Source organism: Salvelinus fontinalis, chromosome 6 (genome assembly GCF_029448725.1).
Source record: "Salvelinus fontinalis isolate EN_2023a chromosome 6, ASM2944872v1, whole genome shotgun sequence".
NCBI classification, from domain to species: Eukaryota; Metazoa; Chordata; class Actinopteri; order Salmoniformes; family Salmonidae; genus Salvelinus; species Salvelinus fontinalis.
This window is the reverse complement of record NC_074670.1, coordinates 4,649,003-4,667,315: the sequence shown is the minus strand read 5'-3', so window position 1 is coordinate 4,667,315 and position 18,313 is coordinate 4,649,003. Positions and strand designations below refer to the sequence as shown.

Sequence of the window (18,313 nt, the reverse complement as noted above, 5' to 3'; positions counted from 1 at the left end):
TTCTGGGAACGCTGCAGGATAGTTACAACCTTCACATAACGTTCTGAGGACGCTGCAGGATAGTTACAACCTTCACACAACGTTATGGGAACGCTGCAGGATAGTTACAATGTTCTGGGAATGCTGCAGGATAGTTACAACCTTCACATAATGTTCTGGGAACGCTGCAGGATAGTTACAACGTTCTGGGAACGCTGCAGGATAGTTACAACATTCTGGGAACGCTGCAGGATAGTTACAACGTTCTGGGAATGCTGCAGGATAGTTACAACGTTCTGGGAACGCTGCAGGATAGTTACAATGTTCTGGGAACGCTGCAGGATAGTTACAATGTTCTGGGAACGCTGCAGGATAGTTACAACGTTCTGGGAACGCTGCAGGATAGTTACAACGTTCTGGGAACGCTGCAGGATAGTTACAACGTTCTGGGAACGCTGCAGGATAGTTACAACGTTCTGGGAACACTGCAGGATAGTTACAACGTTATGGGAACGCTGCAGGGTAGTTACAACGTTCTGGGAACGCTGCATTATAGTTACAACGTTCTGGGAACGCTGCAGGATAGTTACAACGTTCTGGGAACGCTGCAGGATAGTTACAACGTTCTGGGAACGCTGCAGGATAGTTACAACGTTCTGGGAACACTGCAGGATAGTTACAACGTTCTGGGAATGCTGCAGGGTAGTTACAACGTTCTGGGAACGCTGCAGGATAGTTACAACGTTCTGGGAACGCTGCAGGATAGTTACAACGTTCTGGGAACGCTGCAGGATAGTTACAACGTTCTGGGAACGCTGCAGGATAGTTACAACGTTCTGGGAACGCTGCAGGATAGTTACAACGTTCTGGGAACGCTGCAGGATAGTTACAACGTTCTGGGAACGCTGCAGGATAGTTACAACGTTCTGGGAACGCTGCAGGATAGTTACAACGTTCTGGGAACGCTGCAGGATAGTTACAACGTTCTGGGAACACTGCAGGATAGTTACAACGTTATGGGAACGCTGCAGGGTAGTTACAACGTTCTGGGAACGCTGCATTATAGTTACAACGTTCTGGGAACGCTGCAGGATAGTTACAACGTTCTGGGAACGCTGCAGGATAGTTACAACGTTCTGGGAACGCTGCAGGATAGTTACAACGTTCTGGGAACACTGCAGGATAGTTACAACGTTCTGGGAATGCTGCAGGGTAGTTACAACGTTCTGGGAACGCTGCAGGATAGTTACAACGTTCTGGGAACGCTGCAGGATAGTTACAACGTTCTGGGAACGCTGCAGGATAGTTACAACGTTCTGGGAACGCTGCAGGATAGTTACAACGTTCTGGGAACGCTGCAGGATAGTTACAACGTTCTGGGAACGCTGCAGGATAGTTACAACGTTCTGGGAACGCTGCAGGATAGTTACAACGTTCTGGGAACGCTGCAGGATAGCTGCTTGGATTTGGAACATTCTCAGCACATTTAAGGAACTTCACAAAATAACGTTATTTTCTTGGTATTTCATCACGTTAACAGAATGTTTCCTAAAAAGTCAAAGTCAAACTGGTTTGACACTGGGAAAGATCTCAAATAGTTCTAGAGAACGAAACAATGTTCTCCTGTGAGAATTTAAATACTTTTCCACCGGGTTTCCTCGTGGTTCTATTTAAAGTTATGTTTCTCAAATCGTCCCGAGAACGTTAAGAAACAACGTTATTCTTTGGGAATATCAGCACTTCGACATGAACGTTTTCTGCAGGTTTCACACGTGGTTTTATTATTTAAAGTCATGTTCTCAGAACGTTAAGAAACTGTTTTTAAAAATCACTGATAAACATTCATGTTCAAAGAACGTTCTAAGAACGTCATTGAAAACCAGATACATTCCGTTCTCAGCGTCAACAGAACTCTCTCTGTTCTCTGTCTTATTAAAGTGTGTTCAGGTGTGTTGGCCGCGCCCACTAATTGGCCACAGCTGATCTTAACGAGCGCTTTGTTTTCCTTTGAAATGGGGTCCGTTTGAATAGACTCAAATAAACAGACTTTTATCAGTAGAAAATACAACATGGCTCCATACCGGTGGCGCAGTGGACTAATTCCATGTTTAGAGAACAGAAGATCAATAGGTTTGAATCTCACTATTGCTGTGCCACAATAAACAAAGCAATGGGTTTGCATCGTTCATGCCTAAGTAAATACATGTTCATGTGTCTTATCTGTGCTTGGAGCTCAACACAGTTTATTCAAACTAAGCTATCGGTGTTATTAAAAGTCTTATTGAAACATTCAGTTAAAGTTTTTTATGGAAGTGATAAAAAAAAAAAACTCAAAATGAACTATAATTTCCGTTCTCAAAACGTTAAAACTTCCAGGGAAACTTTCAGGGAACCATAGTAAAATGTTCTCAGAACCTCCCCTGCAGCCTAAAACATTTACGTTCCCAGAACAAGTGAAATGTTCACTTCTGTTCTCAGAACGTTTAATAAAACGTTCTGTTTTACCGGTCAGGAAATGTATGGCTTTGCTCCCAGAACCAACGGGAAACGAAAAACATACGTTCCCACAACTTTAAAAATAAATAAATATGATAACTGGGACTAATAATACTAATATCAACAGGAACTTGTTTAAAGCAAAACAAGATGGTGGTGTTTTGGTGCCGTGCTTAGTTGACTTCATTTCTGACAGTAACTTCTGTCTCTTCTCAGCTAAACTTAGAGACCGAACGGTGGGAGGTGTCTGGATAAGGACTGTGGGAGAATCTCAATCGCCTTTCCTTGATTTCCTCACCTCCTCTCTCCTCGTGTCTTTCTCAAAACCCATTGGTCCCTCCCCTATGACCTTTTCATCCAATGGGTGAGGACGTGAGGAATCAAGGAAATGCAATTGAAACGTGTGTCTGTCTGTACCTCTGATATATTGCTCCCTCTGCTGTCAGAATAGAGTAGTGCAGGACAGGACAGAAGACCACACAGAGCTCTGTCATGCAGACACAATGGGTCATTACTCACCACATAAGCCAAAACGCACGCACGCACGCACGCACGCACGCACGCACGCACGCACGCACGCACGCACGCACACGCACACACACACACACACACACACACACACACACACACACACACACACACACACACACACACACACACACAGACCCTTTCTTCTTGCCCTGCTGTACAGTGAGGAGTTGGTTTGGCTGCAAGCCAAACTGTTATGGTTTCTCTAATGGCAGTGCTGTTTTACACCGCCTGGTACCGTTCCTGTAGTGTACTACACAGTCAGAAATCACTGGTTTCTCTAATGGCAGTGCTGTTTTACACCGCCTGGTACCGTTCCTGTAGTGTACTACACAGTCAGAAATCACTGGTTTCTCTAATGGAAGTGCTGTTTTACACCGCCTGTTACCGTTCCTGTAGTGTCCTACACAGTCAGAAATCACTGGTTTCTCTAATGGCAGTACTGTTTTACACCGCCTGTTACCGTTCCTGTACTATACTACACAGTCAGAATCCCTGGGCCACAGAGAGAGAGATGGCACAGAGACACAAACAAGGCACAGCTAATCAACTCAGAGAGAGATAGCACACAGACACAAACAAGGCATAGCTAATCAACTCAGAGAGAGATAGCACACAGACACAAACAAGGCATAGCTAATCAACTCAGAGAGAGATAGCACACAGACACAAACAAGGCATAGCTAATCAACTCAGAGAGAGATAGCACACAGACACAAACAAGGCATAGCTAATCAACTCAGAGAGAGATAGCCCACAGACACTAACAAGGCATAGCTAATCAACTCTTTAGTTTCCTTGACGTAGGTTAAAAGTACAGTGCTTAATGCACATCAATCTAAATGTATTTATAGAGACATTATTTTACAACAGCCGTTGTCACAAAGTTGTTCTGATTCCCATCCTCCTGAAGGAGGGACGGGCCAGGGTCCTGAAGGAGGGACGGGCCAGGGTCCTGAAGGAGGGACGGGCCAGGGTCCTGAAGGAGGGACGGGCCAGGGTCCTGAAGGAGGGACGGGCCAGGGTCCTGAAGGAGGGACGGGCCAGGGTCCTGAAGGAGGGACGGGCCAGGGTACTGAAGGAGGGACGGGCCAGGGTCCTGAAGGAGGGACGGGTCAGGGCCTGAAGGAGGGGCGGGCCAGGGTCCTGAAGGAGGGACGGACCAGGGTCCTGAAGGAGGGACGGGTCAGGGCCTGAAGGAGGGGCGGGCCAGGGTCCTGAAGGAGGGACGGGCCAGGGTCCTGAAGGAGGGACGGACCAGGGTCCTGAAGGAGGGACGGGTCAGGGTCCTGAAGGAGGGACGGGTCAGGGTCCTGAAGGAGGGACGGACCAGGGTCCTGAAGGAGGGACGGGCCAGGGTCCTGAAGGAGGGACGGGTCAGGGTCCTGAAGGAGGGACGGGTCAGGGTCCTGAAGGAGGGGCGGGCCAGGGTCCTGAAGGAGGGACGGGCCAGGGTCCTGAAGGAGGGACGGACCAGGGTCCTGAAGGAGGGACGGACCAGGGTCCTGAAGGAGGGACGGGTCAGGGTCCTGAAGGAGGGACGGGCCAGGGTCCTGAAGGAGGGACGGGCCAGGGTCCTGAAGGAGGGACGGGCCAGGGTCCTGAAGGAGGGACGGGCCAGGGTCCTGAAGGAGGGACGGGCGAGGGTCCTGAAGGAGGGACGGGCCAGGGTCCTGAAGGAGGGACGGGCCAGGGTCCTGAAGGAGGGACGGGCCAGGGTCCTGAAGGAGGGACGGGCCAGGGTCCTGAAGGAGGAACGGGCCAGGGTCCTGAAGGAGGGACGGGCCAGGGTCCTGAAGGAGGGACGGGCCAGGGTCCTGAAGGAGGGACGGGCCAGGGGATGATGTATAAAAGCAGTCCCAGTCCCAGTGACGTTATGAAATGTGAAATCTAATGTTTTCGTGTCTGTGTTGAAGGAGTCGTGCCTGAGGGTTGGAACATTTCTCCCTGCGTCATCCAGAACAGAAGAAAAGACTATCCCCCCGTATCACGACATGGCAACGTGCACAAGTTGCCACGAGGCACAAGGCAGTTAGGGCCCACGTGCGCTAGGCTGGGCCGGGCCTGCGTGTCTCACGGGTCCCTTCTCCTCCCATGCACACCTTGACGAAGGCTGCCTGCGAGACAAAAGGATAGTTGTGTGGAAGAATATGTTTTGAACCAGAATATCCTCTAATTCTACACATTTTGCCCTGACTTACACCATGTTAATATGATTTCTGAGTGACCTACAAAATCAATAGGGGGCATCCCGGTCCTTAATTCAGCCATGATTTCTACAAGTTTAGATGGCTGGCTAGACTAATTTACCAATCTAAAAAGTGTTAGTTTACATGAGCAAATTGAGTGACTGTCAGTGACTGACGTAACAAGAGATAAACCACTAAGGTACAACCACATGTATAAATGTTACCTTGTGTATTCTACTATTCTACCTAGCAACAGGAAGTTGCCTGAATTCCTAAAATGGTTCCGTGGACCTACGAAAGGGGGGAGGGGGGCAGTTGCCCATCCCTGCCTTATATGACACACGTTGCATGTTGATTTAGTCCGTCCACACCAGACGCGATCAGGACACCAGGTTGATGACGTCCGTCCACACCAGACGTGATCAGGACACCAGGTTGATTTCGTCCGTCCACACCAGACGTGATCAGGACACCAGGTTGATTTAGTCCGTCCACACCAGACGTGATCAGGACACCAGGTTAATATCGTCCGTCCACACCAGACGTGATCAGGACACCAGGTTGATGACGTCCGTCCACACCAGACGTGATCAGGACACCAGGTTGATTTTGTCCGTCCACACCAGACGTGATCAGGACACCAGGTTGATTTAGTCCGTCCACACCAGACGTGATCAGGACACCAGGTTGATTTAGTCCGTCCACACCAGACGTGATCAGGACACCAGGTTGATCTCGTCCGTCCACACCAGACGTGATCAGGACACCAGGTTGATTTAGTCCGTCCACACCAGACGTGATCAGGACACCAGGTTGATTACGTCCGTCCACACCAGACGTGATCAGGACACCAGGTTGATATAGTCCCTCCACACCAGACGTGATCAGGACACCAGGTTGATATAGTCCCTCCACACCAGACGTGATCAGGACACCAGGTTGATATCGTCCAGCTTTGGATAATGACTTAAAAGTAATACAAAATATGGACTGAAAACATATTGTCTTTTTGTTGGAGAAAACTCAGGGAAAGAGAGACCGAGATTGAGACAGAGAAAGAGTGTTTACTGTTAATTATTATTGTTTATTTCACTTTTGTATATTATCTACCTCACTTGCTTTGGCAATGTTAACACATGTTTCCCATGCCAATAAAGCCCCTTGAATTGAATTGAATTGAGAGAGAGACCGAGATTGAGACAGAGAGAGAGAGAGAGAGAGAGAGAGAGAGAGAGAGAGAGAGAGAGAGGTGAACTGGGAGAGAAGAGGACATTTCTGTCTATGTCATCTTGACTCACTCGCCCTCCTGAGGGAGCTGGTTTCATCCATCACACATAAGAAACATCCAAACTAACTGGCTTTCATCTATCACACATAAGAAACATCCAAACTAGCTGGCTTTCATCCATCACACATACGAAACATCCAAACTAGCTGGCTTTCATCCACCACACATAAGAAACATCCAAACTAGCTGGCCTTCATCCATCACACATAAGAAACATCCAAACTAGCTGGCTTTCACTCCTTAGTCTCCCAGGAGAAACAGAGAAACATCCAAACTAGAACATGGCCAATTAGAACACTTTCCCCTGTAGAATAAAACTCTATTTCTTTCTCTCTCTCTCCCTACCCCCCTCTCTCTCTCCCCCTTCTCCCTCCCCCTCTCTCCTTCTCCCTCCCCCCACCTTCTCCCTCCCTCTCTCTCTCCCTCCCTCCCTCCCTCTCTCCCCCTTCTCCCTCCCCCCTCTCTCCTTCTCCCTCCCTCTCCCCCCTTCTCCCTCCCTCCCTCCCTCTCTCCCCCTTCTCCCTCCCCCCTCTCTCCTTCCCCCCCACCTTCTCCCTCCCTCTCTCTCCCCCTCCTCCCTCCCTCCCTCCCTCCCATTAGGTGAGAGAATACATGGTGGTGTTTCTTCCAACACAGAGAGCAGGTGTTTCTTACCACAGAGTTGATGAGCACCTCCTTGTTGATGTGGACTGGAGAGGGAACATGTGGAAGAGGTGTCCCTCCTCTATTGGTCACCTGCTTCTCTGAGAGAGATCTGGGCCATCCTGCAAAGCTGTCTGGAGACAGACAGAACATACTGACCATCAGGAACACACTGACCATCAGGAACACACTGACCATCAGGAACACACTGACCATCAGGAACACACTGACCATCAGGAACACATACTGACCATCAGGAACACACTGACCATCAGGAACACATACTGACCATCAGGAACACATACTGACCATCAGGAACACACTGACCATCAGGAAGACACTGACCATCAGGAACACATACTGACCATCAGGAACACACTGGCCATCAGGAACACACTGACCATCAGGAACACACACTGACCATCAGGAACACATACTGACCATCAGGAACACACTGACCATCAGGAGCATACTGACCATCAGGAACACATACTGACCATCAGGAACACATACTGACCATCAGAAGCATACTGACCATCAGGAACACATACTGACCATCAGGAACACACTGACCATCAGGAACACACTGACCATCAGGAACACACTGACCATCAGGAACAAACTGACCATCAGGAACGCATACTGACCATCAGGAACACATACTGACCATCAGGAACACATACTGACCATCAGGAACACACTGACCATCAGGAGCATACTGACCATCACGAACACACTGACCATCAGGAGCATACTGACCATCAGGAACACATACTGACCATCAGGAACACACTGACCATCAGGAACACACACTGACCATCAGGAACACATACTGACTATCAGGAACACATACTGACCATCAGGAACACACTGACCATCAGGAACACATACTGACTATCAGGAACACATACTGACCATCAGGAACACACTGATCATCAGGAACACACACTGACCATCAGGAACACACTGACCATCAGGAACACACTGACCATCAGGAACACATACTGACCATCAGGAACACATACTGACCATCAGGAACACATACATGTACTGACCATCAGGAACACATACTGACTATTAGGAACACATACTGACCATCAGGAACACACTGACCATCAGGAACACATACTGACCATCAGGAACACATACTGACCATCAGGAACACATACTGACCATCAGGAACACATACATGTACTGACCATCAGGAACACATACTGACTATCAGGAACACATACTGACCATCAGGAACACACTGACCATCAGGAACACATACTGACTATCAGGAACACATACTGACCATCAGGAACACATACTGACTATCAGGAACACATACTGACCATCAGGAACACACTGACCATCAGGAACACACTGACCATCAGGAACACATACTGACTATCAGGAACACATACTGACCATCAGGAACACACTGATCATCAGGAACACACTGACCATCAGGAACACACTGACCATCAGGAACACACTGACCATCAGGAACACACATACTGGCTATCAGGAACACATACTGACCATCAGGAACACACTAACCATCAGGAACACATCAACATCAGGAACACACTAACCATCAGGAACACATACTGACCATCAGGAACAAACTAACCATCAGGAACACATACTGACCATCAGGAACACATACTGACCATCAGGAACACATACTGACCATCAGGGACACACTAACCATCAGGAACACGCACTGACCATCAGGAACACACACTGACCATCAGGAACACATACTGACCATCAGGAACACACTGACCATCAGGAACACATACTGACCATCAGGAACACATACTGACCATCAGGAACACATACTGACCATCAGGAACACATACTGACCATCAGGAACACGCTGACCATCAAGAACACACTGACCATCAAGAACACATACTGACCATCAGGAACACATACTGACCATCAGGAACATACTGACCATCAGGAACACACACTGACCATCAGGAACACATACTGACCATCAGGAACATACTGACCATCAGGAACACACTGACCATCAAGAACACACTGACCATCAGGAACACATACTGACCATCAGGAACACATACTGATCATCAGGAACACACTGACCACCAGGAACATACTGACCATCAGGAAAACACTGACCATCAGGAACACATACTGACCATCAGGAACACATACTGACCATCAGGAACATACTGACCATCAGGAACACGCTGACCATTAGGAACACATACTGATCATCAGGAACACACTGACCACCAGGAACATACTGACCATCAGGAACACATACTGAGTGTGGTTACAGAGAGATTCTATTAGTAAACTAACCTGATGGTCTGGTGGCTGGTTGAGTGTGGTTACAGAGAGATTGTATTAGTAAACTGACCTAATGGTCTGGTGGCTGGTTGAGTGTGGTTACAGAGAGACTCTATTAGTAAACTGACCTGATGGTGCGGTGGCTGGTTGAGTGTGGTTACAGAGAGATACTATTAGTAAACTGACCTGATGGTTTGGTGGCTGGTTGAGTGTGGTTACAGAGAGATTGTATTAGTAAACTGACCTGATGGTGCTGTGGCTGGTTGAGTGTGGTTACAGAGAGATACTATTAGTAAACTGACCTGATGGTTTGGTGGCTGGTTGAGTGTGGTTACAGAGAGATTCTATTAGTAAACTGACCTGATGGTGCTGTGGCTGGTTGAGTGTGGTTACAGAGAGACTCTATTAGTAAACTGACCTGATGGTTTGGTGGCTGGTTGAGTGTGGTTACAGAGCGATTCTATTAGTAAACTGACCTGATGGTCTGGTGGCTGGTTGAGTGTGGTTACAGAGAGATTCTATTAGTAAACAGACCTGATGGTGTGGTGGCTGGTTGAGTGTGGTTACAGAGAGACTCTATTAGTAAACTGACCTGATGGTTTGGTGGCTGGTTGAGTGTGGTTACAGAGAGATACTATTAGTAAACTAACCTGATGGTTTGGTGGCTGGTTGAGTGTGGTTACAGAGAGACTCTATTAGTAAACTGACCTGATGGTTTGGTGGCTGGTTGAGTGTGGTTACAGAGAGATTCTATTAGTAAACTGACCTGATGGTTTGGTGGCTGGTTGAGTGTGGTTACAGAGAGACTCTATTAGTAAACTGACCTGATGGTCTGGTGGCTGGTTGAGTGTGGTTACAGAGAGATACTATTAGTAAACTGACCTGATGGTCTGGTGGCTGATTGAGTGTGGTTACAGAGAGACTCTATTAGTAAACTGACCTGATGGTTTGGTGGCTGGTTGAGTGTGGTTACAGAGAGATTCTATTAGTAAACTGACCTGATGGTCTGGTGGCTGGTTGAGTGTGGTTACAGAGAGACTCTATTAGTAAACTGACCTGATGGTTTGGTGGCTGGTTGAGTGTGGTTACAGAGAGATTCTATTAGTAAACTGACCTGATGGTGCTGTGGCTGGTTGAGTGTGGTTACAGAGAGATACTATTAGTAAACTGACCTGATGGTCTGGTGGCTGGTTGAGTGTGGTTACAGAGAGACTCTATTAGTAAACTGACCTGATGGTGCTGTGGCTGGTTGAGTGTGGTTACAGAGAGATTCTATTAATAAACTGACCTGATGGTGCTGTGGCTGGTTGAGTGTGGTTACAGAGAGATTCTATTAGTAAACTGACCTGATGGTGCTGTGGCTGGTTGAGTGTGGTTACAGAGAGATTCTATTAGTGAACAAACAGACCTGATGGTTTGGTGGCTGGTTGAGTGTGGTTACAGAGAGATTCTATTAGTAAACTGACCTGATGGTTTGGTGGCTGGTTGAGTGTGGTTACAGAGAGATTCTATTAGTAAACTGACCTGATGGTTTGGTGGCTGGTTGAGTGTGGTTACAGAGAGATTCTATTAGTAAACTGACCTGATGGTTTGGTGGCTGGTTGAGTGTGGTTACAGAGAGATACTATTAGTAAACTGACCTGATGGTCTGGTGGCTGGTTTAGTGTGGTTACAGAGAGATACTATTAGTAAACTGACCTGATGGTGCTGTGGCTGGTTGAGTGTGGTTACAGAGAGATTCTATTAGTAAACTAACCTGATGGTCTGGTGGCTGGTTGAGTGTGGTTACAGAGAGATTCTATTAGTAAACTGACCTGATGGTCTGGTGGCTGGTTGAGTGTGGTTACAGAGAGATTCTATTAATAAACTGACCTGATGGTGCTGTGGCTGGTTGAGTGTGGTTACAGAGAGATTCTATTAGTAAACTGACCTGATGGTGCTGTGGCTGGTTGAGTGTGGTTACAGAGAGATTCTATTAGTAAACTGACCTGATGGTTTGGTGGCTGGTTGAGTGTGGTTACAGAGAGATACTATTAGTAAACTGACCTGATGGTTTGGTGGCTGGTTGAGTGTGGTTACAGAGAGATTCTATTAGTAAACTGACCTGATGGTTTGGTGGCTGGTTGAGTGTGGTTACAGAGAGATTCTATTAGTAAACTGCCCTGATGGTTTGGTGGCTGGTTGAGTGTGGTTACAGAGAGATACTATTAGTAAACTGACCTGATGGTGCTGTGGCTGGTTGAGTGTGGTTACAGAGAGATACTATTAGGAAACTGACCTGATGGTGCTGTGGATGGTTGAGTGTGGTTACAGAGAGATACTATTAGGAAACTGACCTGATGGTGCTGTGGCTGGTTGAGTGTGGTTACAGAGAGATTCTATTAGTAAACAGACCTGATGGTTTGGTGGCTGGTTGAGTGTGGTTACAGAGAGATACTATTAGTAAACTGACCTGATGGTCTGGTGGCTGGTTGAGTGTGGTTACAGAGAGATTCTATTAGTAAAAAGACCTGATGGTTTGGTGGCTGGTTGAGTGTGGTTACAGAGAGACTCTATTAGTAAACTGACCTGATGGTGCTGTGGCTGGTTGAGTGTGGTTACAGAGAGATTCTATTAGTAAACTGACCTGATGGTGTGGTGGCTGGTTGAGTGTGGTTACAGAGAGACTCTATTAGTAAACTGACCTGATGGTTTTGTCGTGTCTTTGCTATCAGTTTGGTGGCTGGTTGAGTGTGGTTACAGAGAGATTCTATTAGTAAACTGACCTGATGGTCTGGTGGCTGGTTGAGTGTGGTTACAGAGAGATTCTATTAGTAAACTGACCTGATGGTCTGGTGGCTGGTTGAGTGTGGTTACAGAGAGACTCTATTAGTAAACTGACCTGATGATTTGGTGGCTGGTTGAGTGTGGTTCCAGAGAGATTCTATTAGTAAACTGACCTGATGGTGTGGTGGCTGGTTGAGTGTGGTTACAGAGAGATTCTATTAGTAAACTGACCTGATGGTCTGGTGGCTGGTTGAGTGTGGTTACAGAGAGATTCTATTAATAAACTGACCTGATGGTGCTGTGGCTGGTTGAGTGTGGTTACAGAGAGATTCTATTAGTAAACTGACCTGATGGTGCTGTGGCTGGTTGAGTGTGGTTACAGAGAGATTCTATTAGTAAACTGACCTGATGGTCTGGTGGCTGGTTGAGTGTGGTTACAGAGAGATTCTATTAGTAAACTGACCTGATGGTCTGGTGGCTGGTTGAGTGTGGTTACAGAGAGATTCTATTAGTAAACTGACCTGATGGTTTGGTGGCTGGTTGAGTGTGGTTACAGAGAGACTCTATTAGTAAACTGACCTGATGGTTTTGTCGTGTCTTTGCTATCAGTTTGGTGGCTGGTTGAGTGTGGTTACAGAGAGACTCTATTAGTAAACTGACATGATGGTCTGGTGATTGGTTGAGTGTGGTTACATAGAGACTCTATTAGTAAACTGACCTGATGGTTTGGTGGCTGGTTGAGTGTGGTTACAGAGAGACTCTATTAGTAAACTGACCTGATGGTTTGGTGGCTGGTTGAGTGTGGTTACAGAGAGATACTATTAGTAAACTGACCTGATGGTGCTGTGGCTGGTTGAGTGTGGTTACAGAGAGATACTATTAGTAAACTGACCTGATGGTGCGGTGGCTGGTTGAGTGTGGTTACAGAGAGATACTATTAGTAAACTGACCTGATGGTGCTGTGGCTGGTTGAGTGTGGTTACAGAGAGACTCTATTAGTAAACTGACCTGATGGTTTGGTGGCTGGTTGAGTGTGGTTACAGAGAGACTCTATTAGTAAACTGACCTGATGGTGCTGTGGCTGGTTGAGTGTGGTTACAGAGAGACTCTATTAGTAAACTGACCTGATGGTGCAGTGGCTGGTTGACTGTGGTTACAGAGAGAATCTATTAGTAAACTGACCTGATGGTGCGGTGGGAACATGGTTGGGATCCAGGCTCATCTGCTTCCTGAACTGGTTGTGGTTGTGAGTCTGACTGGAGATGTTGCTGTTACTCTGGCTGGACGTCTGTTTGTGGATGGGACTGTGCCTCCGGTCCTGGCTGTCTGACCGACCCAGGGTGACATGCTGCGCGGCCTGGGAGAGAAGAAGAGAACAACACTTATCCCTTAGAAAACAGAAATGGATCTCCTGCTGTATCCAAGCCCTCTGATAGGTTGGAGAGGATCTCCTGCTGTATCGAAGCCCTCTGATAGGTTGAAGAGAATCTCCTGCTGTATCCAACCCCTCTGATAGGTTGGAGAGAATCTCCTGCTGTATCCAACCCCTCTGATAGGTTGGAGAGGATCTCCTGCTGTATCCAACCCCTCTGATAGGTTGGAGAGAATCTCCTGCTGTATCCAACCCCTCTGATAGGTTGGAGAGAATCTCCTGCTGTATCCAACCCCTCTGATAGGTTGGAGAGGATCTCCTGCTTTATCCAACCCCTCTGATAGGTTGGAGAGGATCTCCTGCTGTATCCAACCCCTCTGATAGGTTGGAGAGAATCTCCTGCTGTATCCAACCCCTCTGATAGGTTGGAGAGGATCTCCTGCTTTATCCAACCCCTCTGATAGGTTGGAGAGGATCTCCTGCTGTATCCAACCCCTCTGATAGGTTGGAGAGAATCTCCTGCTGTATCCAAGCCCTCTGATAGGTTGGAGAGGATCTCCTGCTGTATCCAACCCCTCTGATAGGTTGGAGAAGATCTCCTGCTGTATCCAACCCCTCTGATAGGTTGGAGAAGATCTCCTGCTGTATCCAACCCCTCTGATAGGTTGGAGAGGATCTCCTGCTGTATCCAACCCCTCTGATAGGTTGAAGAGGATCTCCTGCTGTATCCAACCCCTATGATAGGTTGAAGAGGATCTCCTGCTGTATCCAACCCCTCTGATAGGTTGGAGAGGATCTCCTGCTGTATCCAACCCCTCTGATAGGTTGGAGAGGATCTCCTGCTGTATCCAACCCCTCTGATAGGTTGGAGAGGATCTCCTGCTGTATCCAACCCCTCTGATAGGTTGGAGAGGATCTCCTGCTGTATCCATCCCCTCTGATAGGTTGGAGAGGATCTCCTGCTGTATCCAACCCCTCTGATAGGTTGGAGAGGATCTCCTGCTGTATCCAACCCCTCTGATAGGTTGGAGAGGATCTCCTGCTGTATCCAACCCCTCTGATAGGTCGGAGGGGATCTCCTGCTGTATCCAACCCCTCTGATAGGTTGGAGAGGATCTCCTGCTGTATCCAACCCCTCTGATAGGTCGGCGGGGATCTACTGCTGTATCCAACCCCTCTGATAGGTTGGAGAGGATCTCCTGCTGTATTCAACACCTCTGATAGGTTGGAGAGGATCTCCTGCTGTATCCAACCCCTCTGATAGGTTGGAGAGAATCTCCTGCTGTATCCAACCCCTCTGATAGGTTGGAGAGGATCTCCTGCTGTATCCAACCCCTCTGAAAGGTTGGAGAGGATCTCCTGCTGTATCCAACCCCTCTGATAGGTTGGAGAGGATCTCCTGCTGTATCCAACCCCTCTGATAGGTTGGAGAGGATCTCCTGCTGTATCCAAACCCTCTGATAGGTTGGAGAGGATCTCCTGCTGTATCCAACCCCTCTGATAGGTCGGCGGGGATCTACTGCTGTATCCAACACCTCTGATAGGTTGGAGAGGATCTCCTGCTGTATCCAACCCCTCTGATAGGTCGGCGGGGATCTACTGCTGTATCCAACCCCTCTGATAGGTTGGAGAGGATCTCCTGCTGTATCCAACCCCTCTGATAGGTCGGCGGGGATCTACTGCTGTATCCAACCCCTCTGATAGGTTGGAGAGGATCTCCTGCTGTATCCAACCCCTCTGATAGGTTGGAGAGGATCTCCTGCTATATCCAACCCCTCTGATAGGTTGGAGAGGATCTCCTGCTGTATCCAATCCCTCTGATAGGTTGGAGAGGATCTCCTGCTGTATCCAACCCCTCTGATAGGTTGGAGAGGATCTCCTGCTGTATCCAACCCCTCTGATAGGTTGGAGAGGATCTCCTGCTCTATCCAACCCCTCTGATAGGTTGGAGAGGATCTCCTGCTGTATCCAACCCCTCTGATAGGTTGGAGAGGATCTCCTGCTGTATCCAACCCCTCTGATAGGTTGAAGAGGATCTCCTGCTGTATCCAACCCCTCTGATAGGTTGGAGAGGATCTCCTGCTGTATCCAACCCCTCTGATAGGTTGGAGAGGATATCCTGCTGTATCCAACCCCTCTGATAGGTTGGAGAGGATCTCCTGCTATATCCAACCCCTCTGATAGGTTGGAGAGGATCTCCTGCTGTATCCAACCCCTCTGATAGGTTGGAGAGGCTGGAGCAGAGACCAGCAGCAGTTTAAGGGGTTATTAAGTTCCTTGCTCAAGGGAACATCGGCAGTAGGTGGTACCTGATATATTGATGCCAGTCACCCTCCAGTTGCCAGCTCACCTCCCACCATATTCATGTCCAACTATACAGTATACCCTCTGACTGTCACTCAGTCAAATTGTCTCATACAGCTCCATACATCCATACCTGGCTGACATTGTGTTGCAGGATGTGGAGACGCTCCCCCCAGACAGGAGAGGGTAGCTGCTGACGTACCTGGCTGACATTGTGTTGCAGGATGTGGAGACGCTCCCCCCAGACAGGAGAGGGTAGCTGCTGACGTACCTGGCTGACATTGTGCTGCAGCATGTGGAGACACTCCCCCAGACAGGAGAGGGTAGCTGCTGACGTACCTGGCTGACATTGTGTTGCAGGATGTGGAGACGCTCCCCCCAGACAGGAGAGGGTAGCTGCTGACGTACCTGGCTGACATTGTGCTGCAGCATGTGGAGACACTCCCCCAGACAGGAGAGGGTAGCTGCTGACGTGGCCTTGAGGAGGAGAAGGTCCTGGTCTAAGGAGGACAGAGGACCACGGGAAGGCAGGGACTCTATGGAGTTAACCAGGTTCTTCTGTTGGCCCTCTGCCTGGGCCATCACCTAGAGGGAGGGAGGAGAGAGGTTAAATATTACACACACACACACACACAGACACACACACACACACACAGGTTCTTCTGTTGGCCCTCTGCCTGGGCCATCACCTAGAGGGAGGGAGGAGAGAGGTTAAATATTACACACACACACACACACACACACACACGCACACACACGCGCACACACACACACACACGCAAGCGCTGGCCACCTAGAACTGTGTAAGTCCAACTCCAACATTGACTGATACGGCCCAGTCATCCAAGGAACAGGTAACTGCTGGATGAATCTGTACGGCCCAGTCACCAAGGAACAGGTAACTGCTGGATGAATCTGTACGGCCCAGTCATCCAAGGAACAGGTAACTGCTGGATGAATCTGTACGGCCCAGTCATCCAAGGAACAGGTAACTGCTGGATGAATCTGTACGGCCCAGTCATCCAAGGAACAGGTAACTGCTGGATGAATCTGTACGGCCCAGTCATCCAAGAAACAGGTAACTGCTGGATGAATCTGTACGGCCCAGTCATCCAAGGAACAGGTAACTGCTGGATGAATCTGTACGGCCCAGTCATCCAAGGAACAGGTAACTGCTGGATGAATCTGTACGGCCCAGTCATCCAAGGAACAGGTAACTGCTGGATGAATCTCTATGTAGGAACAGGTGTTCTACAAATTGACAAATGCATGTTGGGACGACATGCCAAAGCAAGATATGTGACTGTAGCTAGTCAAAGCATGAGAGGAGAATTGTGGGGTAGTTAAATAATTCTATATGTATCTGTTGGTACTGTAGGGACACAGCCAGTGATGTAGGCAGGCGGGGGGGGGGGGGGGGGGGGGGGGGGGGGGGGCTGAGAGTCATGACATTTCTCAGCCACCTACCCTGAGCCATATGCTATCTGTCTGGTTCAGTCTGTCTCTCAGCCACCTACCCTGAGCCAAATGCTCTCTGTCTGGTTCAGTCTGTCTCTCAGCCACCTACCCTGAGCCATATGCTATCTGCCTGGTTCAGTCTGTCTCTCAGCCACCTACCCTGAGCCAAATGCTCTCTGTCTGGTTCAGTCTGTCTCTCAGCCACCTACCCTGAGCCATATGCTCTCTGTCTGGTTCAGTCTGTCTCTCAGCCACCTACCCTGAGCCATATGCTCTCTGTCTGTCTCTCAGCCACCTACCCTGAGCCATATGGTATCTGCCTGGTTCAGTCTGTCTCTCAGCCACCTACCCTGAGCCAAATGCTCTCTGTCTGGTTCAGTCTGTCTCTCAGCCACCTACCCTGAGCCATATGCTCTCTGTCTGTCTCTCAGCCACCTACCCTGAGCCATATGCTATCTGTCTGGTTCAGTCTGTCTCTCAGCCACCTACCCTGAGCCAAATGCTATCTGTCTGGTTCAGTCTGTCTCTCAGCCACCTACCCTGAGCCATATGCTCTCTGTCTGTCTCTCAGCCACCTACCCTGAGCCATATGCTATCTGTCTGGTTCAGTCTGTCTCTCAGCCACCTACCCTGAGCCATATGCTCTCTGTCTGTCTCTCAGCCACCTACCCTGAGCCATATGCTATCTGTCTGGTTCAGTCTGTCTCTCAGCCACCTACCCTGAGCCATATGCTCTCTGTCTGTCTCTCAGCCACCTACCCTGAGCCATATGCTATCCGTCTGGTTCAGTCTGTCGCTGTCACTAACATAATTACAGCTAGGTGGGTTGGGAGAAGGACAGGATTCTCTCTCTCTCTCTCACACACACACACACACACACACACACACACACACACACACACACACACACACACACACACACACACACACACACACACACACACACACACACACACACACACACACACACACACACACACA

At 48.6% G+C, this 18,313-nt stretch overlaps 1 protein-coding gene across 1 annotated transcript in view; it reads right to left on the bottom strand.

The window, feature by feature from the left end:
• Positions 1-18,313, bottom strand: part of LOC129856880 (oxysterol-binding protein-related protein 10-like) — a 107,058-nt gene that overhangs the window by 28,099 nt on the left and 60,646 nt on the right. The window contains exons 5-7 of the mRNA XM_055924621.1: positions 16,283-16,459; positions 13,381-13,555; positions 7,135-7,256 (exon numbers count right to left, since the gene is read on the bottom strand). Coding sequence (XP_055780596.1) covers positions 7,135-7,256; positions 13,381-13,555; positions 16,283-16,459 — 474 coding nt within the window. The remainder of the gene's footprint in view (positions 1-7,134; positions 7,257-13,380; positions 13,556-16,282; positions 16,460-18,313) is intronic.